The sequence below is a fragment of the Strix uralensis genome, chromosome 8 (genome assembly GCF_047716275.1).
Source record: "Strix uralensis isolate ZFMK-TIS-50842 chromosome 8, bStrUra1, whole genome shotgun sequence".
Lineage (NCBI taxonomy): Eukaryota > Metazoa > Chordata > Aves > Strigiformes > Strigidae > Strix > Strix uralensis.
Window position 1 is genome coordinate 13,529,819 of NC_133979.1, and position 23,100 is coordinate 13,552,918.

General features: G+C 40.8%; 1 protein-coding gene across 2 annotated transcripts in view; it reads left to right on the forward strand.

Annotated features, from left to right (window-relative positions):
* The window catches only part of ST6GALNAC5 (ST6 N-acetylgalactosaminide alpha-2,6-sialyltransferase 5), a 116,511-nt gene that overhangs the window by 47,012 nt on the left and 46,399 nt on the right, over positions 1 to 23,100 (forward strand). For both annotated transcript variants that reach the window (XM_074876320.1, XM_074876319.1), the window contains exons 3-4: positions 12,597 to 13,006; positions 18,380 to 18,487. In XM_074876320.1, the coding sequence (XP_074732421.1) occupies positions 12,597 to 13,006; positions 18,380 to 18,487 (518 nt within the window). The remainder of the gene's footprint in view (positions 1 to 12,596; positions 13,007 to 18,379; positions 18,488 to 23,100) is intronic.

Below are 23,100 nucleotides of genomic sequence, written 5' to 3' on the forward strand. Positions count from 1 at the left end.
CCCTCAGCACGTTTAGCATGTTAAAAAGAAGATTTTTGCTGTGTTCACAATGTTATACAATAATTAAAAAGGAAACCAGCTAAGCCTTCAGAACCTGTCCCCTTCTATAGAATGTAATTAATTTCTGTTTAATTATAATAGTAGGGCTGTAGCGTGATTATTATTTTTGAGGGGTAGAAATCCTGCAGTGTTGCTGTTTTTTTGTGTTTTGGGAAGCAGAACACATGACAGAAAGGGAAAGATTTGAACCACACTCCAGCTGTAATTAAATGCTGTCATGTCAGTGGAGTTTGGCTGCTCGTTTCTTCAAATGTGGATTTCCAGGACAAAGGCTCCTCCCAGCTGTACCGTGCTAACAGGAGCAACGGTTTCTCCTGGGAGGACGTGTTGTTTTCTCCTCGGATGTGCAAATCTGGGAAACAGGCAGGCCTGACACAGTGCAGACATTGCCATGCTCCAGGTGAAATTCCCACTTTGTTCACACTGGCTTTCAGGATGTCAGGGTGCCAGCTGTCCTCAAGGGCTCTCCTTGCCAGCGGTTTGGACACTCATGGTCTCACCATGCCTGCCACCAGGCAGGCCGAGTCAGGATTATGCTCTCGTGCCATCTCCTGGCAGATTCTCACTGTGTTTGCCTCTCCTGTGCTGTCTGTGTCCCTTCTGCCCTGCCCTGTCCTCAGCAGATGTATTTGTCACAGTGTGCCAGCCCTGTGAGATCAGTGTGAAAGCCAGTGGGGCTGCAGGTGGCCTTGTGTGGGCACAGTGGGGGATCGGAGAGGATGGCGCAGGTATGGGGACACTGCGCAGAGCCCTGCTGGGGTGCTGCAGGCTGCGAGGGTCAGATGTTACACCTGCGCAGGGTGGGTGCAGTAAGGTGGGCTCTGAGGGTGTGACGAGAACGTGAAACATCAGGCAGTTCCAGAGAACCTCCTGATATACGTGGACATGTGGGCAGCAGAACCACTTTGCCCTGCCAGTGAGGCGGTGGGGTTGGGGCAGCTGCAGGCAGAGTCTCCTGGCCCATTCTGCTGCAGGGTGAAGCAGCCCCTGAGGGCAACCCAGGGGCCATGCAGTAAAGACAGGATGAACCACCTGATCACATCTTTGTTCAGTGGAGTGAAGCAGTTACACTTGATGAGTAGCTGGTCTTCCTCTTTTTAATTCTTTACTGAAAGATTCCCGTACGAAAAACCCAACATGTCAGTGTTTCTCCCCTAGAAGAAGAAAATACCCTGCCATCTCTCCTGAGAGTTGAAATTGTGGCTCTAGAGAGGTCCAGGTTTGTCAGAAATCCCGTTTAGGTGGGTGAGCATTATTTGGGGCAGTAAAGCTGGAAAGATGACCTACATGTCCAGTGCAGAAAAACTACTTTATAATATGCCTATTGCTGTGAAGAAACTGTTTGACAGAAGTTCATTCACATGAAAGAAGAATCCTGGGCTGCAGCCAGGCATGGTACAGAGACCTAAAAAGCAAGCACTGGTTACAGAATTTAAAATTTCCTGCTGACAGGTACCAGTTTTATGTCAGGGTATGTAGTAATGGTGATTTGAAACAACGAAAGAGTAAGAGATAACTTTGAAAAAGCTCTGCAGCCTAGCACTTCTTGGTCATGCTGCCATGTTCTCATTTTCAGTCTTCCATGACCACCACCACCATCACCCATCTTATCTTAGCATTTTCACAGAATCACAGAATCATCTAGGTTGGAAAAGACCTTGAAGATCATCCAGTCCAACCATTAACCTAACACTGACAGTTCTCAACTCCACCATATCCCTAAGCGCTATGTCAGCCCGACTCTTGAACACCTCCAGGGATGGGGACTCCACCACTTCCCTGGGCAGCCCATTCCAACGCCCAACAACCCGTTCTGTAAAGAAATACTTCCTAATATCCAGCCTAAACCTTCCCTGGCGCAGCTTGAGGCCATTACCTCTTGTCCTATCGCTTGTTACTTGGTTAAAGAGGCTCATCCCCAGTTCTCTGCAACCTCCATTCAGGTAGCTGTAGAGGGCGATGAGGTCTCCCCTCAGCCTCCTCTTCTCCAGACTAAACCACCCCAGTTCCCTCAGCTGCTCCTCGTAAGACCTGTCATCTAGACCCTTCACCAGCTTCGTTGCCCTTCTCTGGACACGCTCGAGTAATTCAATGTCCTTTTTGTAGTGAGGGGCCCAAAACTGAACACAGTAATCGAGGTGCGGCCTCACCAGTGCCGAGTACAGGGGTAAGATCACTTCCCTGTCCCTGCTGGCCACACTATTTCTGATGCAAGCCAGGATACCATTGGCCCTCTTGGCCACCTGGACACGCTGCTGGCTCATGTTCAGCCGGCTGCTGGGGGTTGTTGTGGCCGAAGTGAAGAACCCGGCATTTGGCCTTATTGAAACTCCTACAGTTGGCCTTAGCCCATTGCTCCAGCCTGTCCAGGTCTCTCTGCAGAGCCTCCCTACCCTCGAGCAGATCAACACTCCCACCCAACTTGGTGTCATCTGCAAACTTACTGAGGGTGCACTCGATCCCTCGTCTAGATCATCAATAAAGATGTTAAACAGGAGTGGCCCCAAAACATTTGGGGCTGAATTTTATGTGCATTGTATCACAAAAGAAAGCAATGCTGTCCACCTATCTTCTTTTTTTTTCTGCCTTGTTTGTACTTCTCTTGCCTCCTGTTCCCATTGTGAAATGGATCCATTGTGAAATATACTCCCCACCCCCCCAACCCAGGAAGAAGTGAGCAGGAATTGTTTAATGTCACTACCAGGTAAAATGCACTTCAAATGATACCTACATCACATCCAAGGGGTACAATTTAGGACTAGTAATGTAAAATAAAAAGCAGATAAAGTGTGTAAAGCACCCACAAATCCCCTGGGACTCTGCGTTTCACCTCTTTGCGGGAAGGTTTTGTCTCTACTGCTGCTCACTAAAAGATGACTCCTTTTTTCCTGATTCCTGTGGTATCTGTTCTGAAACCTACCTCTTGCATCCTCTCTGTGGCACACCCTTCTACACTTCAAATTTCTTGAGCAAATGAATTGGGTAACTGTGGATTTAAGTTACATCATCTCCCCAGTTATATAGAAGCAACATCTTTAAGCAAGGAATATTACTGAAGAGTGTTAGCCAAGTGCCTGGGATTGTACTTCACGGTAAAACATAAATAAAAGCATTTATGTGCCACAGCCACAAGAGATGGCACAGTTATAAATGTCTGTGAAATACATAGATATGGAAATAGACATAACGCTACTTCTAGCAAGGTCAAACCCCCTCTCTCGCTGTAATTAGCTGACTTGCTATCAGCTCTTTCCTGGCTCAGTTTTTCAAGGACTCCCTCTTCTCATTTGCCTTGTAGCTCAGGGTACCTTCCTTTGAGAGAGACCTTCCTTTCTCTCCAGCCAGTCTTTTCCTCTGGTTCCTCCAGAGATTCTGGTTAACCTCATTTTTTTCACCTGAACTTACTTATCCCTAACTTATTCAGAAGATAGTTTTGATGTTCTGCTACAAATTGAAGAGCATCTCTTTGGAGAAGCAATGCCACGTTAGCAGATAGAGTACCATCCCTTGTACTTGACTGTCTAATTAACTCTCAGTGGTAGGTGCATTTCAGTGCTATATATTTCCATCCACCAAGTGTTTAATTTCATTTCAACCCGCAGCTGACAAATAGACATGATACAAACATCCTGGTTGGATAAATGTGTTTATTCATTTATTTTTGTCTCCTGATCAGGACTGTGATAATAGTTAAAAATTGGAGAGATGTGTTTGGAATGCTTAAGACCCTTAAAAAAACCCGCAAAAAACTCAGAGCTGACCCCTGAATCCAAAGGATTATTTTTCAAATTCAGTTGTAGTACAAAACCAGTTAAAGTTATAATGGTGTATAGTTGCAGCTATAGATACAGATTTTTAAACATGTCTTCAGGGTGGTTTCTTTTCATCTGGTTTAGTCCAAAACTGAATATACAAATATTTTAGCCCAAAACACATTCTCTTTTTCTTCTGTATATATGTGCATGGGAGAAATTCCCAGTGACTTTCTGCATCTTGTAGCTATTGAATGAAATGGATGTTTTGACCAGTTTTGCTGCCAGGACCTGTTTCCAGCATCTGTCCTTAGTGTCAATATGCCAGTGATTATGGAGGCTACCTTGGGATCCTGCTGCAGAGGTGGTAGAACTTGGTGTATTGCTGAACCTGATACCTCCTCAGAGAAACATTTTAAACTCAGATGCAGTATCTTCTGGAAAAAAAAAAAATCTGCTTTCGTTCACTAATTTCTGATGTGCTGTTAACTCAGAGGGACAGAAGTAAGAGTGTATAGAGCAGTGTGGGTTAATATAAAATAAACTGATGAAGATTACACAGAGCTAGCTACATGAAAATTGAAAGGCTTCAGAGAACACCATGAGGCTGAACATTTTTGAGTTCTTGAAACAATGACCTTTGAACAAAATTTTTGAACAAAGACCTTTCAAAGGAACGAGTAGCCTTATTTTTTATTTCACTCTACTTCAACAAGATAAAGAAATACAAGACAAAATATATGTTAGAGAAAATTCTCTATGGGGGTCAGTAACTTTCTAGGTAGACATTTGGTCTTAAATTTCATCTGGACTGTTCTAGGGACTCTGCATGCTGTGTTGAAGTTATGTTAAAACTGGATGCCATTGGAAAGGCTCACCTGTGTCCTTGCAATTGCTATCATATTATTGTCTTGTTGTGATAATAGTTGTAGTGAGAGTTTAGATTCATTTGGATGAGCCAAATAGTGTCACAGAAGGAAACAGGTGCTTGAATTTAAACTCAGACACAGACTTTAAGAATCAGTGATGCTTAGCTTTAAAGCTAGGTTAGACAAAAAAAGTGACCCTGTAAAACTTGAAGCTCAAAAAAAAATCTTGCACAGCCATGACAGGTGCAGAGAGAGCAGCTGAGGGCATATTTCCATGAAGCATTTAAACTGGAAAGAATTGCCAAAATGTACCAAAGCAGATGAGAAAAGTTGATGCGAAAACTTTCTGAAGCAAAAATCCAAACTGTCCAATACCTTTTCTGTAGACCATTGAAGTAATTCCTGTTTTTCTGACACTTCAGTGATAACAATTTGCATAGTTAAGGCACCATGCCTGTGGCTTTACTGCATTTTAGTGCAGAATGAAAGAAAAGCAGTTTGATGTAATATGGATGTCTATTTGCACTCCTTTTAAGATAAACATTAGGCAATAACCATTTCTTTAGAGCCTGTATATTGTTCATATGATTCTCTCTCTTGTATAACAGCTCATGTTCATCAACATGATACATTCGTGCCTGATTTTCCAGTTCTGTCTTTCATTGAGGATATTCTTTCCTTTCTCTTAGATTGCTTTTTCTTCTTAGACCATTACTCTAGTTGATAGCTTCAGGTTATCATTGTATCCTATCTCCCTCTCCAATAAGCCTATGATTGATACTGATCTTCCTCATGGGACATATTTATAGGATGCAGGATGGAAACTACTCTCTAAATCTTAGTTTTATATGTGCTGACAATTTGCAAGGTTGCACCTTATATTCACTTCAGGTGGCTTAGGGGAAAACATCAGCAACTGGTAATCATGCTTCCAAATAAGAAGAGAAATACGCTCCATATACTAAAAGCTGCCTTGTTGTTCAGTCTCCTGTGCTATTTCTGCTTGTATTTTATGTAACTAGAAAGGGCTCGGTTTCTATAGGTGGTCAATGTCCTGTAACCAAACTCATGCCTTTTCTTTCCAGTGAGAGGAGCCATATTTTAATTAATCTAATGGAAGCTTTGACTAGCAGGCAGTCCCCTGAAAAAGAGTTAATGTGCCGGAAAACACTTCACACAAGCAGAAGACTCTTCATTGACTAATGTGCTTAACGGTACTTTTTCTAAGAAAATTATCCCAGTGAAAGCTTTATGGAGAGCATTTGTTTTTCTATTTTTCTTTTCATAATATAGCCTCATGTTTTGAAATTGAATTAGATATGTCTAGGGACCTTTTGAAAATAGAATTATATTTTTACTACAGGTTTTGCAGATGCCCATCAGTATAGTGTCGTGGAAAACAAAAATATTCCATTCCTTGGAGGAATAAAACCTAGGGCACTGTGATCACTAGTGTGATGAATGCATTTGCTGAAGTTTGGCTGTTTCACTGTTTCTACTTATCAAATGTCTGAAGGCAGAGTCCAGTTATATAATTAATTCTGAAGAATCAATGGGAAATGAAGATGCTAATGTTTCTATGACATTTGCATATTCAAGCTCCACAGCCCAAGAAACAAAGAGAAGTAATAAGAAATTCATTTGTTTTATCTTTTATCTTTTTAAACAGACATGCATTTATCTTTATGAACAGACTTGCCAGACCTTTTTTGAATTGCAAAGTTTTGCTGCAAATGCTTGTTGTTTGGATTTGCATAAGGATTAACAATGTTGGGCAAGTGGTATCTTCTAACCCTTTCTGTTTACTTGTGTGATATCAGTCACTGGGATACAGTTTTCAAAGCAATCAGTGCTTTTAGTTCAGTGGATAATGGAGTTTGTTTTCACGGCAGATTCTCTAACATTTCACAAGTCTAGTTCAACAAAAATTGTAAATGTATTTGCTCAGAGGACTTCTGTTCCCCTCTTTAAGAGCTCTCTTAGCATAAGGGTTAAAGAATGAAAATTTATGAAACTTGAGGGGAAAGTCTGAGCTGGCATGCAGAGTGTAGAAATTAAGCTACATTCCTTATCTGAACATACGTGTGAAAATGTCATGGTCAAAGCAAAATCATCTCTTAGATCAGAACTTGGCACCACAAAATTGAAGCAGCCAGAGACTTGAAAAGGGCGTGTACCACAGCAAGTTGAAGTTGGTTGAAGTTCAATACTCTCTTCACGCTTTAAGTGTTTCAGTCTGGTTTTTTGTTCCAGCTTTTTATACACAGAAGTGTTACCTCAAATATCCCAGTATGCATCTGAATTATTTTTACTGCTCAGAGAAGACTAGTTTGAGAGCATCATTTTATAGTGTGTCAGGTAGATGGGACTTGAAAAATACCAAAGTAAACTCTTTGTGCTTGAATGTTTTTTCATTTTTGGTTCTTTTCATATTATTATGAAAGCACTGTTCCAACATTAATATATTACAAAGCAAAAATTATCAGGGAACTTGCATTATTTTCACAGGATCATGTCTCCCAGAGTACTTGCATTGTGGAAATCATTTCTGAAGTGCACAGCTGTACTTCACTAATGAGACAGCTTAAGCCCCACAGCTTGCTGCATTGAGTTACAGAACAGAAGTTACTTTGCAAATGTGAAGCTTCAGGGTTTCTATTCTACTTTAAGGTAATTGTTGGGAATTTCTCAAAGAAAAGCAGGTTTGGCCTTACAATCATCAGTCTTCTAGCGAAAATATAAAGGAAGAAGGCACACTGATAGAAACAATATGTATCGCTTGCTTATGAGGGATGGATATAATGGCAATAGAAGCTTTATACCTGGAGCAGTGCTGAGTGACAGGCTCACAAGAGCTGGAGCAGCTGTTTGTGATGTGCCAGCAATGCCTTGGGGATGCCTGTAGCTCCTGCAGAGGTTGGGGAGCCCATTGTGACAGGGGGATTGTCCTCAAAGCCTCTGGGAGAGGAGAACTAGGAAGGAGCAGCCAGCCTAGGGGAGCAGTGGTCCTGAGCCAGCAGCTTGTGAGAAACCTCAAAGCTACAAGAAAGTAAAAGTTAGAACTGAAACTGCAGGACGAAATATTGTATTACTGGGAATGCATTAATTACTTAGTGTTGTTGCCGGTGGCTGATGACCCAGCAATCGAGAACAAGCCATAAGTAATAAATTACACTGAACATGGGGTGAACACAGGGTTTATTAACATCACATATGAAATACTGATTAAGTTCTGTGCACATAGCAAAGAACATAAAGAGCAAATACTGAGGTAACATACAGTGAGTGTCATAAGCTGGCTGTTGTGCTTAGGGCAGGCACAATGGGCACTAGGCAGGGGAGACGTGAAACTCCTACCAGTGAAATTATCTGCTTTATAACAAAAGGAGAAAGGTAGACTGCTCTGAAATAAGCTCACTTTGTCCTGAACCAGTACAACTGTCTCTTGTAGTGTTTATGTGTGCTTTTTCAACCATTAATATAGTCCTATACTGCATTAATTCAATTGAAAATATGAACAGTTTTGCTTTCCGGTACATCAGTCTTCGTACTTCTACCACTGCTTTTACTTTAGTGGTCAGTTTGGGACCTCTTGCAGAGAAGGTGGTTGGTTCAGTAATATGGTTCGGGTAGTTAATATAGAGTGAAGAAGCTCTGTAGCTTTTCATTCCAGATCAAACAGACAAGCATGCTGGTGCTGGCTAACAAAATGCTGTAGAGGTGTTGCAGTGCAAGAGAAGAACATAGCTGTCAAGTAACTTATTGATATTTTGCACTTTCAGTCTCAGATGCTTAGTTAAAGGTCATTCATCCAAAATGAATTTGGATATTCTTTAACCTTTCTCAGTCTCTCTTGCTCTCTTCCAATACACTTTGAAATCATCTGTAATATTTCCAAATGTATCTATGAGGAATGCTGGTGTTCATGAACTGACAGGTGGTCTTTTTCTGCTGAACTCAGTAATGAGCTGTTTGTCACTCCAGAAGATCTTTTTCGTCTTTTGATTGTGTGTTCATCATTGCCAAGATAAAATACTTTTATTTATTTATTTATTTATTTATAGAAGGGAAACTTTTATACTACTGATCATGGAGTGATCTGAACACAGGGGGCTTGAAGGTACGTCATTAAGTACTCAGTATAAGAAAAAAATGTGTGTTTTTCAGTGTTCCTGATTTTACTGGAGGGAATTGTCTTGTTTTCTAAATCTTGGCTTTAAAATCAAAAGACTTCTATAAGCAAAAAAAAAAAAAAATCGGTCATTTGATTTCATCACAAAGAAAATAATTATATCTAAGCAGAACATATTTTGAATCAGGAATAGTATTTTTTCATTGATTTTTTTTTTTTTTCTTTTGAGCAATAAAGTGTCTGAAAATAACATTTTTCTGTCATTGGACAACATGGATTTAAAAGTCAATAACAGCAGATTGCTTCAAATTGGAAAATACAGAAACAACTGTGGCACTGCTTTTTGTTTCTGTTTGTCTGTTGGTTGGTATTAAACAGATCAGATGTACTTACTGGGCTATGATCTGCGTAAGTGAAAGTTGCCCAGAGTCAGTTTGCCTGTGGTATTTACAGCAGTGCAAGGCAGCACTCATTTGTTATGGCCGCTAAGGTGCTATCATGGGGCTTACCAGAACCTAGCAAGGTTCACCTGCTCCCTTCATTCCCTTGGAATAGCCCATCTATTCCCAAAAAGCACCAGCTGATTTTGCTGTCTTCTGGGGTTCCTCTGTTCTCCCTCTCCCCATATGTATTTTAGGTGACTAGAACCAAGAGGTAGTTTGATTTGGCTGACTTTTGTTGTAGAAGTAGCCACATGCTCTGCCATGTCGTGCACGGTGCTGTACGTATAGTTCAGGTGCACATGAAACTGTGGCTGCTTATTGACAATGGATACAATTAAATGTCAGCCGCTTTTACATGCATGGTATGTTACCTTTCACGGTAATTAATACGGATGCCATAAAACTCACTGCCTCTTGCCCTATCCCTTTTCTGGGCATTTTGAAGCAAGGCTCATCAAGTAAGGGTTGCATTGCCTACCTAAAATATAACTCATATGTCATGGGTTTGCTTTTTTTTTGGTTTGCTTTTTTTCCCAGATATCACTGTAATAATTACCGTAACAGAGAGCTTTCTGTGGAGTTAATGTTCTTCTGGCTTAATGGCCCCTGGTTATTCTCAGGCCATCAACTTTTCTCAGCTGGTCATCAATCCCAAAGAACTGCCTTGTGCCTCCATTATTATTGCTTAAGTAGATGACATTTCTGGTGCAACCGCTGCCTCCCGATGAGATGATATTACAGCCAATAGCTTTTTTCCCCCTTGCTTTCAATATTGTCAAAGCATTATAAACAGTTGGTACGAGAATGTCGTGGCTGTTGGCTGTGAATTCCTCTGACAATTTTTAGGTGCGGGTTTTGTAGACTTCGACTAAAAGAATCTGAGTGAGGTGACTGAAAATTACTTGCCCGGAGCAGCAGGCTCAGCCCCCATGCATCATTCAAGAAGTAGCTAGGCAATACCTGAATGTTTCAGTCTAAAGACTTTTTCCCGGAAGGAACAGTTTTCAAACAAGATCTGGGACAGATGTTTTGGGGGGTGTTAATGTTTATCATCTAGCAGATGTTGACATCTCGTTCCCTCAACCCCCTCCCCAAGTTTCCACAGCTCCACTGATGGTTGCCCTTGTTTCCTAACAATTGATGAATTCTCTGTCAGACTTTTCAAAGAAACAAGTAAGTTGTAGCTCAGTAGGCCAGAAACCAGCAGATATTGTTTAGGTGAAAATGTCTTGCTATGTGGATATTCAAACCCATGTGAGTTAACATTGGTGCTGACTACATTTCCTTTAACCTCATTAGCACTTCATCTTGCTTTTCCAAGCATGATGGTGGAGCAGCTAGTTCACCTTAGAGCCTTTTGCTAGGCAATTCATCAAAGTGGCAGATGAAAGCTTAAAGGAAAATGCATGTAAATACTGCATTAGGAACCTTGGCTCACAAAGGCATGAACATTTCTACCCATATCATTAGCTCTGGATTACAATCCATATATGTGAAAGGAACTTTGTTGTTTGGGGAAGATGGAGATACAAAGCTCACTGGTTGTATCATTATGCAAATTGTATAGTTTAGTTATTTTCTCTTTAATTAAAAAGCACTTCATCGTTTATTAGCTATTCTCATAGAAAAAAAGCTCAGACTGCAACCACTTATTACCTGCAAAATTAAAACCAAGTTACTTAAGTAAAATATACCCCCTTTAAATACTAGGGGCCTAAGCATTTTCAAACAGGGGATTGAGGTTGTCTCAAACCCAGGTTATGTCTTCTTTTCAGCTTTAGAGTTTTAAGCTGTGCCTCACTGATTTAGTCATTTGATTCCTATATCCAAGTGGTTGATACTAAGTGTAATTATATCTCACCATAACTTCTTCTCATTGCTAATAAACCCACCAGGTTTACACCTGGAGACATGCTAGCCATGTTTGTAATGGTGTGAACAACAAGCTGCCATGGAGAGCCACAGGGTTGGATCTCGAGGTGCTGAGGCCCTCATTGTCAAACATGGGTTTAGGTTGCTATAGCGCTCTTCAGAGCCAATGAATACTGTCACCTCCTTGCTATACTACAGGATCAGGCCAGTGCCACAGTGCAGGAGACGACTGCTCTCAGCATGTTGTGTGTCTGATTTGGAGCCTCTGGAATTAAACAAGCCTATTACTCACCAGGAAGGTATTGGAATGCCATCCTTTATGGTTAACGATGAAAATAAAATTCTGATGGACATCCTTAGGGAAGAAGATCAGTAGATCAAAATGGTCATGAACCAAAATGGCCTTCCAAGGAACCTCAGACTAGTGAGCAACCACAGTTCAGTCTGTTTGCCTTTTTTTTTTTTTTTTTTTTTGCAAAGAAAGTGTAAGATACTGTGTATGTTCTGTAATTGATGTTACTGGTCTTAAATGCTGCAAGATACTGTTCATGGAGGGCCACCAAGGCACACCTTCAAACAGTCTTTATCTCCCAGTTTATTGTATTCTTGTTAAAAAGCAGCACTGTGGGGATACTGTTAACCCTTTGCCCCTTTTTAGTTCTCATGCTGAGCAGCAGATACACTTAGATACTCCTCTTATTGATACCTATATTGGTGACATACTTCAGTAATATGATTTATCATTCATTTTCATTTTCCTGAAAGCTTGTTTTACTCTCCTGATTTCATTAGGTCAGCCACGCGCTGAACAGGCACCTCCTGTTCCATTTTACTGTGTAACTTTTAAACATGACCTGGTAAGCTAGAAAAAGTTCAGTGTACTAACTCACTGTCATGTAAAATACACAAAGACATTAATGACCTGCTCTGACTGTTGAACCACAAAGGAGGTACGAGAGCCCTGCAGTGGTTATGGCACCAACTTCGAAATAGCGTGGAAGGATTGCACCAAGGTATAATTCTCTTCCCTTAGCAAAATGTCTTGACCCCAAGGTTGAAAAGCTATTCACACCTGTGCTTATGAGGACTTACAATTGATTATTTCCTGGAAAAATGAAAAATACTCCAATTACAGCTCATTTATGATAAGTGGAAGAAGTACAATCCTAAGCAGCTGGGAACAGTATAGAAACTGTTGTGATTATTGTATATGAAGCAGCAGTGGAAAGGAGGATTTAAACAGCGGTCGTCTTAACTCCACAGAGGACCTTTAAGGGCTACACCACATTTTCCCTATATACAAAATGTACAGGTAATGTGTCCCCAGTTATTTGGTAAGACTGCTGGGAGAGATTTATGTACTCTGAGATTTTTGCTGTAAAATAGGCCACGTAATGTAAAATACAGTTATCGTGTAATGAATGGGAAGATGTCTACAGCTAATTTTGAAGTATGTATGTCTTTGCAGCCTTTAAAAATGCACTGCAAGAGTTGTGCGTTGGTAACCAGCTCTGGACACCTTCTGGGAAGTAAACAAGGTGACAGAATCGACGAGACAGAGTGCGTAATACGAATGAATGATGCACCTACTCGAGGTTATGGAAAAGATGTTGGAAACAAAACGAGCCTTCGAGTCATTGCACACTCCAGTATTCAGAGGATTCTGCGAAATCGCAATGAACTCTTAAATATGAGCCACGGTGCTGTGTTTATCTTCTGGGGTCCCAGCAGCTACATGAGGAGAGATGGTAAAGGCTTGGTATATAATAACCTGCAGCTGATGAATCAGATACTGCCTCAGTTAAAAGCATATATGATTTCTCGCCACAAGATGCTTCAATTTGATGACCTTTTTAAACGGGAAACTGGGAAAGACAGGTGAGAACTTATGTGGCTACATTTGGGGGATGTCATACAGTAGTAAAATAATGTAGTTTATATATACCAATTTAAGATCTGCTCAGAGAGACCATCATACCCATTAAATCCTCTGCCTCATGAGTTTAATATGGTACGACATGCCAAATAACATCACTTGTAACATAAGTAAAAAATATGCATCAAAATAATTTGTATGGAATATTGCCTCATCAACTTAGAATACCAGAATCTGGATGTACTATTTATACAGCCAAGGAGGCAGGAGCTGTTTAAATCTCACTTTGGGGTAATATACCTGAAAGTTTTTTTACTGATTCTGAAAAATCAGAATGGATAGATTATGTTTTCTTATAGAGGAAATGCCACCATTCAGTGAATTATAATAGCTGTTTATTGAATTTAAGCATTCTTGGAACATTGCAGCTGTAAAGCTTCTTGTAAAACAAATAAACATTAGTCATACATTAGGTGCTTCAGAACAGTTCATCTTACATTTCCAACTGGGAAAAGGAAAGTTATTATGATAGTTACATCTTTATGAGACTGTTTATGACTTGTAGGCTGATCTTCAAATCAAATTTTTAGTAAGTGACCCACTGCAGGACTTGAGCATTTTCACACATAATGTTTGAAAAGCGGCATTTAAACCAAAGACTTTCTAGCAAGAAACACATTTATTTTTAATGAATTCCTATTTTTTACTTATTAAATACGCTGCTGTAAAAACGGAACAGGGTCCCCACTTAGGTACAAATAAAGAGGTAGGTTTATTGTGCAGTAACTCATGGTGAGATTTTTTAGCTTCATAAATACTGTACGTACACACCAAAGCTTGGAGCTGGCTCGATCCTCTTGTAGACAGGGAGGACTCAAGAGCACGGACTTTGTTTTCGGGGCTGCACAACAAAGGCAGAACCAGTGTTAAAGGAAACTCTTACATCCTCTTAGCTGATGGTGATTGTATCTTTGCTTGGCATTTGCTGCCTTTGTCACAGCCCACATGGTTTGCTTGCAGGGCTCTGTTCAGCTATAGTGGATCAAACTACACATCTAAGTTCTTGACTGACTCACAGCAGCTGACTAGAGCACACAGCAACTCGGTCAGTTTATTACTGTTAAAGGTCCTTTTGACTTCATCCTCAAATCAGTGCTTGTGATTCTCTGCCAGAGACCCTGCCTCTGCCAGAACAAGAAGGAAGGAAAACAAGGGGAGGTACCCTGCCAGTTCTGATGTGTTATGGTCTTTTCCAGGTTTTTTCACCCAGAGTAGAGTGAAGTAAGCAGGTGAATTGAGCATTTGAACCCTTCAGGAAAAGTGAAAAGGATCCTCTGTATGTCCAGTATTTACAAAGGCATGAAAGTTAACAAAGCTGTAGTTGGACTGTAACATGGGCTACCCTCAGCCCTGAGGATCAGACCCTGTTCAAGAGGAATGCACACTGCCACCTCCCTGCCTGGATTACTCTTTCAGTGTCAGACCGCATGCAGTCCCCAGTTTTGAGGAACACTTGACCTCCTCTGCTTCAGTCTGGCCAGTTCTGCCATGGAGAGCCAGGGTCCCATTCCTCCCCTGACACTTGCTGTGCACTTTCAGGCAAGCTGCTCTTTCTGGTTCTGCATCACCCATCCGGAGCAAGAGGCCTATAGCTGTGCATGTGATGAAAGCATTTCTTTTTCTGCACAGGCACCAGGCTCAGTCTTGGCTCCTGAAATATTCTCAAGGCATCTGAGACATTAATGACATTATAACAAGTTTATAGTGGACTCGGTTATGGGCACCCTGCGCTCCCAGTGTGAATCAAGGGCACCTGGATGCTAGCAAAATTCAGCCTCATGAACAGGTCCTGTTGCTTTTAAGAAATTGCAGGCTCTGCCGTGTATGAACCACTGCTTTAGAGGGCACATACAGCATATGTGAAGGACTAAGAAGATTAAAATGGGAGATGAAAATAAATGAATAGTCAGCACGGAAAAAGAGAGGGAAGATGAAAAGGAACAAGGGTAGGAAGGAATTTGTAAGGGAAGGAAATTTATGTAGCTGTGGGGGCAGGAGCAGAACATTGTTCAGCCCAGAATGTTGCTGTTCCCTGGGAGGTTTCTGCTAAGCTCTTGACATTAGTGCCTGCAAAAAACAAAGGAGCGAGAGAGAAGGCTGATTGCAAAGTTGCAATAATCAAACCATTCATTTCTGTCTTGAAAATGATGAGAAAAAAGGTAATTGGGAGTATTGTGCTTTTAAAAAAACCCTCTGATATTGAAATGAAGGGAAACCTTCAGAAAACATTGCCAGTTAAATAGTATGGTGAATGACAAAGGCTGCAGAGCAATATACTTGGTATTATAAAGTAACTGCACTTGAAAATAACTTTATAATTGAATAAGGGTACATTAAGAAAATATGATTCAGAACCAATATTATAGTAATTAGATAAAGGAAGCATAAATGAAGTAACTGCAGGAAGAGTATTTCCATAGAGATTATAAATGAGATTTTGGTGGAGCAGAAAGGCCTTTAATTGTAATTTAGTGTGCACTACAGAATTATCAGCACAGTGTGTTAGTTCATCATATAAAAGAATATCTGATAATTTGCCCTAATAAGCACATGACAGTTCTTCATATTCTTTCATTAAAGCTGATTAGGTATAAAAACAGTATTCTTTTGTGGGACTCTTGTTCAGATCTTTTATGAAAAGGCAAGACACTGTAACCCTGTTTCTATATTGCTGTCTTATAGACATGGCATTTAAAGATGCCAAAGTGAGACTTGAATAAGTTTCAAAATCTTTATTTCATTGTTTAGCTTTTAAGCTAGTTTATTTAAATTCAGTTTTCTCCTATTTATTGGAAACACTAATTTACAGCATAAGTGTGAGTAAGCAAAAAGAAAACTAACTCAGCAGACAGCCTAGCTAGGTTGCCTGACCTGTGCAAAGCCCAGCCACTTTAGTCATGCGTTATTGCTCCGTCATTTGGAATTTGGAATGTAACGTCTTAGGCACCTAGAACAGTGGCCTTGTGCAAGCTCCAAAGTACTTTTAGCCTGAATATGTTCCTGAATTACCTAGCGATTCATAGGCTCAGAAACTCTCGAGTCGCAGGAAAGCAAATATTTTAGGCTTTTCCCTATCTTTCCCTTTCCTAATAATTTTGAGCCAAAAATTATTTCCTGTTTTGTATTGTTGCAGTGCCTGAAGGCCTCTGCTCAGCTTATGACCCAGCTATGACATTGTGAAAAATTGCACCCCCCCAAGCTTAAGTGCAAATTCAGAAAATAAATAAGGCCCCTTAATTAGAACTAATGAGATGCTTAAATCATGTTATTCTCCAAATGCTAGCTTAGCCTGAAAGTCTATGTTAGGAGCAGTGAAAAACTTAACGTTTCAGGAGTTCATACGTTACCAGGTGACCTACAAAGGACAGGACAAATTACCTGGGTTCCCCAGCATCTTTCAGGCATTTTTTGTTAAAGAATTCTCTTACATTTAGAAGTGCCTTTTAACCAGCCAGCACTGATACCACCTCTTTTCTTTTTCTTTGCAATAGTCTAATTCACTGAGGAAACGGGAAACCTTGGTACAAGGCATTCCTCAATCTCACGGTGCTCAAAACATCTCCCTCCTACTGCCCCGTAGGTGACCTACTTGGAACCAGCTTGTTCAGCATTAGCTTGGGAAGCTGCATGGTAGGCTCCTGCCTGCTGAATTACATATTAGTGATTGCTGGCACCTGCAGTGGCTGTTGTGACTTCAGGTCCCTGCTTCCAGGACTGTTGTGCACTCCACTATCACTGGGTAAACTCTAAAAGATGGCCTTGGAACTGGGGTCAGGACCTGGGATTCCCAGGTGACTGCTCTGAGAGAGCCTCATGTTCTCAACTGTGCTTTTGCGGGGAGGGTGGGGGGAGTGGGGGGTGTCACAAAATTTTGCAGGTGTCAGGCAGATAGAGGTGTTGTGGATTGGGGTTAATGTAGTTTCCATATTAGTACAATCTGACACAGTGCAGAAGTCATCCAGGAGCCTGCACTTGCTCTCACAGCGCCTCAGCTTTAGTAGGAGATGAAAGAAGAGCCAGTCACTGTGACAGGCTGTCATCAGGAATCTGAGGCCTTTCTGGGTCACAAATGACACAAGCTTGAACTTCTTCCTGCGGGACTTTTCTAGCTGAGTGTGGAGCCATTAGAGAGATCTGCTGTCTCCTTCTTTAACAGTATTTGAAAGGAGATCTTTCAGTGAACTTGTTTTCTCTGGAGCAAATACCCAACTTCATGTGACTCAGTTTCTGAGAGGTGCCTGACTTGGTCCTGTAAAGTACTAAAGTACTGTCCCTAAATATGCTTTTACGACACCTTTAAGACATGCTGGTTTCACTGGCCCTCCTATTACAAGACTGCCAGCGTAGGGACAGTGCAGGAACTTAACACAGGACTGGGACTTCCAGTGCATGTGCCAGGCAACCAGTAACTGTATAGTACCCAGCTCTCACACACTAAACAGCCATGACAAGCAAATGCTAGGAAGTGGAAACATTACTGTTGCCATTTTGCAGATCAGAATCTGTGATACAGCAAAATTTAAGCACAGCTTGAAATCTCAAGCAGTTACATGGAGATAGCTCCCATTTTGCATAAATAATGCTGGGGTCAGTTGTGCTGCTTCTAAGGATTTCTCCCAGCCTGCAGAGGTGGCCAGGAAAGGAGCTGTCTTAGAGGGCTCCCTTGCAGCACTGTCATTCATATTCAAAGGTCCCACCAGGCAGGGATGGGACTCAGGGCAGGCAGAGGGGTTGCACTTAGGATGAAGGTTTCCCAGGCTGGCTAAGGGACAGGCATAGCTGCAGCTAACGAAGAGTTTCCTACCAGCAGTCATGGAAACAAAATCATGGATGGGGTGGGAGGAAGGATGGTTAGACTGAGCACTTGAGGCCAGATCTCACTCCAGCAGACAGGCTCCTCTGCATGCTGTGGGAGGCAGCATTTTAAGCAGCCCTCTTCTCGACCCTGTGATGCATCTTCCTGAGCACTTAGTGGGTAAGCTCCATTAGGTGATTATAGATGTGTATAGATTACTAGCAGAAGAATATAAATATAGGACATAAAGTTTCAGTCATTTAAAGTAAACTTACCAAAAGGTCAGCTAAATATTAACACTGCTGTGCCCAAAATTAATTACAGCAAGGGCAGTTTCTGCATAGATTAGTCCACTGACAGAAGACACTAGCAAAATCATTAAAAGATGAACAAGCAAAGTAGTCTTGGTTGCCCAATTTTCATAACCTTTCACAAGAATGAAAAAAAAGCCCAGAAATTGCTTCAGATAACTCAAGAATTATTTGTCAGCCGAGAAACTTAATTATGTTTTTGCTTTCAGGAAGATATCCAACACTTGGCTTAGCACGGGCTGGTTCACAATGAGTATCGCATTAGAGCTCTGTGACAGGATAAATGTTTACGGCATGGTGCCACCGGATTTCTGCAGGTAGGATTTATTTTGGAACCATTATTAGCCAACAAGGTTGAATGTTACAGATAAATATGAATCTTTTAATTTTTTTTTCTCTGCAACATGTCTTCAGTTGTCTTAAAGCAATTAATTAACATGTCCCCAGATCTGATTCTGAAAACAACAAACAGCATTTAATTATGTTATATAAAATATTTAAAAATTTTGTTTGTAGTGTGGGAGAATTAATCCATCTTGTTGGTTTCTTTTAGTCTCTGAATATTTATCAGCTAAAAGTAATGCAATAATTGGCATGAAATTAATCTGAAAAAAGGAGTACTGGGAAACATTACTTTTAATTTGTTTTTAAAGTTTCCCCCCAGTTAATAGAGGAACAGAGTTCTCACAGTGACTAGTTTCTAGATTGAACTTTCTATGCAACTCAAATTAAGATTGTTGTATCTCTGTCACATGAATCCCAGTCTTCCAGTAAACTATCTTTCTGAATAATCCTCACCAAAAACAACCACAGAATTTGGACCCGCAGAAGATACAATCATTTTGGTCATCTGTGTGGGCCACAAGCGGTAGAAGCAGCACACAAATTCTGTCAGTGGAAGCTATGTGACCCCTTCATGCTGTTTATAAATTAACAGCTTCTGTACATTTTGTGGCTGCATTGTGCCTCCAGCTATATTTGGGACTCAGACCCGAGGTGCTGGTTAAGGTTTCCCGCTGTGGATCAGTGATAGAGGAAAACAGTCTTCAGGACTTCTGGTACTGGACCAAAATCACGTTAGCCACATGATGCAAAGCACTGATCCAGTATAAATTCATACAAACTTGGTTTACACCAGCAATCCTTACACTGACTTAAGTATCACCTGTCCGTCCATTAGTAGGCCTCACACTCTGGCCTTTTAGAAAAATGTGGTTCTGTGCCCACACCCAGCCCTGATCCCATTTGCACCATTAGGTGACCCAGCAGTGCACAGAGCGGGTACTGGCAGTCTGGAACGAGGGCATCAGTGTAACGTTTCATCTCCTGCACATGAATCCCTTTCACTGAGAAGTACTTGCTTGATTTTTTGGTTGCAAATTTAATGATTTCACTGAAGTCTAGTTCATTGACTAATTCAAGATGCCTTTCAGGGGCAAAGGGACCAAGGCTGCAGTGACAGGTTAGCTCATCTATCAAAGAACAGGACTGCTTTGACTTTCTTCTGAGCACTGAAAAGGATCATTCAGGAATATGCATTTGTAGAAATCCCTGAAGAAATTACAGTATAAAATGTCAACACTGAATTCCACTTTGTGAGAATTTCTACAAATTATAACAAAACACTGATGATAAACGCTGTGAGGTACTGCCAGATTTCATCATGAATTCTCCAAGGAAAGTAACAAACTAGATCAGATGTTCCAGACGACATAAATACCTTCCACACCGCAGCATTTCAGTTCCCCTGTCATTTCAGTTGGCCAAAACACACTTCTTCAGTTTCTGTAAGTGGCTGGTCTCTCTTACTCCAGGAGTGGCTGTATTCCAGTGGCACACAGAACTAATTCTTAAATAAACCAATGATCTAAAAATGCAGAAGACAGGAATTCACTGCAAAGCAATGCTCAATCCTAACTTCTCAGGTGAATTCAGATTAGCTTAGATACATACACTTAATTAAAAAAACCCCAAACTCTTAAAAAGAGAGGCTAAAATAGTCACTGAGACCATATGAAAGGCTTTCGCAGAATTGATACACTGAAATCAAATCGATATATTAAATTATAACACAGCAAAGGCTGTAACCAATCCTACCATTGACAGATGGAATAATGCTTACAGCCTGCATAAAAAAAGTCTTAACAAAGGTACACTCACCTGGTTGTAAAAAGGGAAAAGGTCAAAAGAATATAAAGTGTCTTTTTACTTCAGGTTTATCCCCCAGATGATGAAGGGGAAAACTGTAGTTGCCATGACTGGAAGACACATGACGAGCTACGAAAGGAACCTCTTCCCATAAATACAGTTAACCTTCTTAGTTTGCTCTTCAGCCACTCATTATGAAGTTAAACAGTGCTTCCTTTCAAAAAATAAGACAACAGAATAGCAGAAAGAAGGAAATATTCTGTAATTTTAAGCCATATTTACTGGGTTTCAGTCAGACAAAATACAAATTACCATTTAAAAAACCAAAACCCAATCAACAAAAAAACCCACCTTGTCTCATGTGTGCACGATGGTATAGGTACTTTAGTTGCTGTGCAACTAAAAAAATCATTAAGATTTAAAAAAAAAAATTAATACTCCTATTTCTATTCAGAGTTAGTATCACCAAATTTACAACTTCAGCAGATACCCATTACTTTTAAAGTATTAATTTGTGGAGTAAGTAATGAGTGTGGGTGATCAGAGTCATGGAACTAAATTAGTATCACATCTGTAACGTGAAGGACATCTCAAAGGTATTGTGAATATCATACTGTTGATTCTGCTACAGATTATTAGCCTAAGATCATTAACCAAATTGCTTCCCACCCGTGCAGGGAAAATAGTCTAGTGAAGGAAGGAGTCTGGAGTACAGACTAAAAGATTTGTCACTATTAATTGCAACAACGTGTTTTAGTTTCATTTCTATTTACTTTCACTGGACATTGATTTTTATAGCTGAACTGGAATTGGTGACCTGATTATTAAAAATTGTTAGTACTTTACAGCAAAGCTATATGTAATACCGAATCCCTTTGCTACAGATTTATGCTGTAGTAAGGGTTAATGGCTTTTATTCTGCTCTCATACTGTTAAATACATCTGACTTGCACATTCTAGAAGATGAAAGCTTGTGCTGCCATGCACATGGCAAAGATTTTGGAGAGTGTGTGCACCGCTCTCTTCTGTCACAAGAAAGACAAGCCATCTTGCATTTTTTCCAGTGTGCTGGGATCCACTCCTAGCCTTTGCTGGAGCAAACTAGCAGCCCAGCCGGGAAACATGTCCCTCTCTGAGCTCCCTTTGGCAGCCTCCTGAACTGGGACATGAGGGATTTTCCTCCTGCCTCTCTAGCCCAGCAGCCAGACTGTGGTGCACAGACAGATAGCACCACCATTCCTGAAGGCACTGCAGTGCTGCTGCTTTTCTTGGTGGCTGCTCAGCAGCATCGGTGGGAAGGACACAGACAAGCCTGAATGCAGTCTGTAGTAACTCCAGTGAGAGGTTGGTTCCTTGCAGGTATCTCTGGGTACTCAAGCACACAAGGAAAACTAACGGTGTTAGTGAGAAGAGCCCTCTTTAACCCCCTGCCTCTTCATGGGCCTTCTGGAACTCAGAGAAACTTAAAGCTTCATTTTGAGCCTTATTTTAACTCATATGAATAATTTTTGCTCCAATTATGGAGCCAGATAATTTTCCTATAAGAATCCTCATTTGACTGCCAGGCCATTTCCCATCTGTGATAATTTGCCTGAAAATTGGCATTTTAAATCCTTTAATTTATTCCTTTGGGTATAGCTTTTAAATCTAGTGTTTTCTTACCTCCCTCTCTCCACTTTTCAGTTGCTTTAAATCAAGTGCAAAGAAGCAGTTGTTGCTAGCTACAGTTCCCAGGTCTTACAAGGGGCTTAATGGAAGAAGGGGTACTCACAGGACTGTGAGCTATATGGGAGATAGTTATGCCCTTTGGTCCATATGCCTGAATCGCACCTCGTTACCTTAATAACAAAATTCATTAATGGTTTGGAAAACAGGGCTAGTATGGAGGTCAAGGAAATGGGATTCTGGGAATAGAAGGCAAAAAATTACCCAGAAATCTTCACAGTCCTGGCACAGAAGCTTGCCCATCACTCAACATATTAATGACACTTTATTCACCCTTCAAAATATGAATTATTTTACAAAGCATGTGAGTACATACAGTTTTAGTGGGTTGATTTATAATGGCTCTTCATTTGTAAAGGAAGAGGTTGACCAGAATGTGAGATGGGATGGCCTTGTTTTTCTGCCTTGTTTCTTTTGAGGCAAACACTGCTGTATTTTCAGCTTTCACTGTGGGTGGATACCATCTGTAGGAAAATGTGCACTGAAGTGGCAAACAGTAGATGACTGACATTGGGTACAGGCACTTACACAGTTGCTGTGCTGGCAGGCTATTAGGCAGGAAGTATAGTGTATTTTACAGAGGAACTTTCCTAGATTCCTCCCAGCTGTGATATTAATATGCATGCAAAGTCTGACAAAATACTGATTAATGTCCAGTATCAGTCAGTGATAAAACAGCATCTGTTTTAATGTTAATAAATGAGGTGGCAAGCAATTTCCGTATAGAAATTACTCATGCATTTCATTTGCTGGTGACACAAGCTAATTGCAGAGTTAGAAGATAACACAGTACAGTTAATTTGGGTTATGGTGTAGTTACTCAAGCCAGAGTTCAAATCCAAACCTTACTAGCATGCAATCTAGGGGAATCCAGAACTCGCACGAAAGGTGAAGACTTCAGACAAAATGTCCTAGGTATCCAGCTGCCTTTCAGAGTTCCTAAATCTGAAACAGAACATTTGGAACTTAGCCTCAAAGCCTCAGTCAGCTGCAGAGTAGTCTTGGAGAGGTCTAAAGCCATGAGCATTTTTATTTTTGCATTGCATTCATCTCCAGT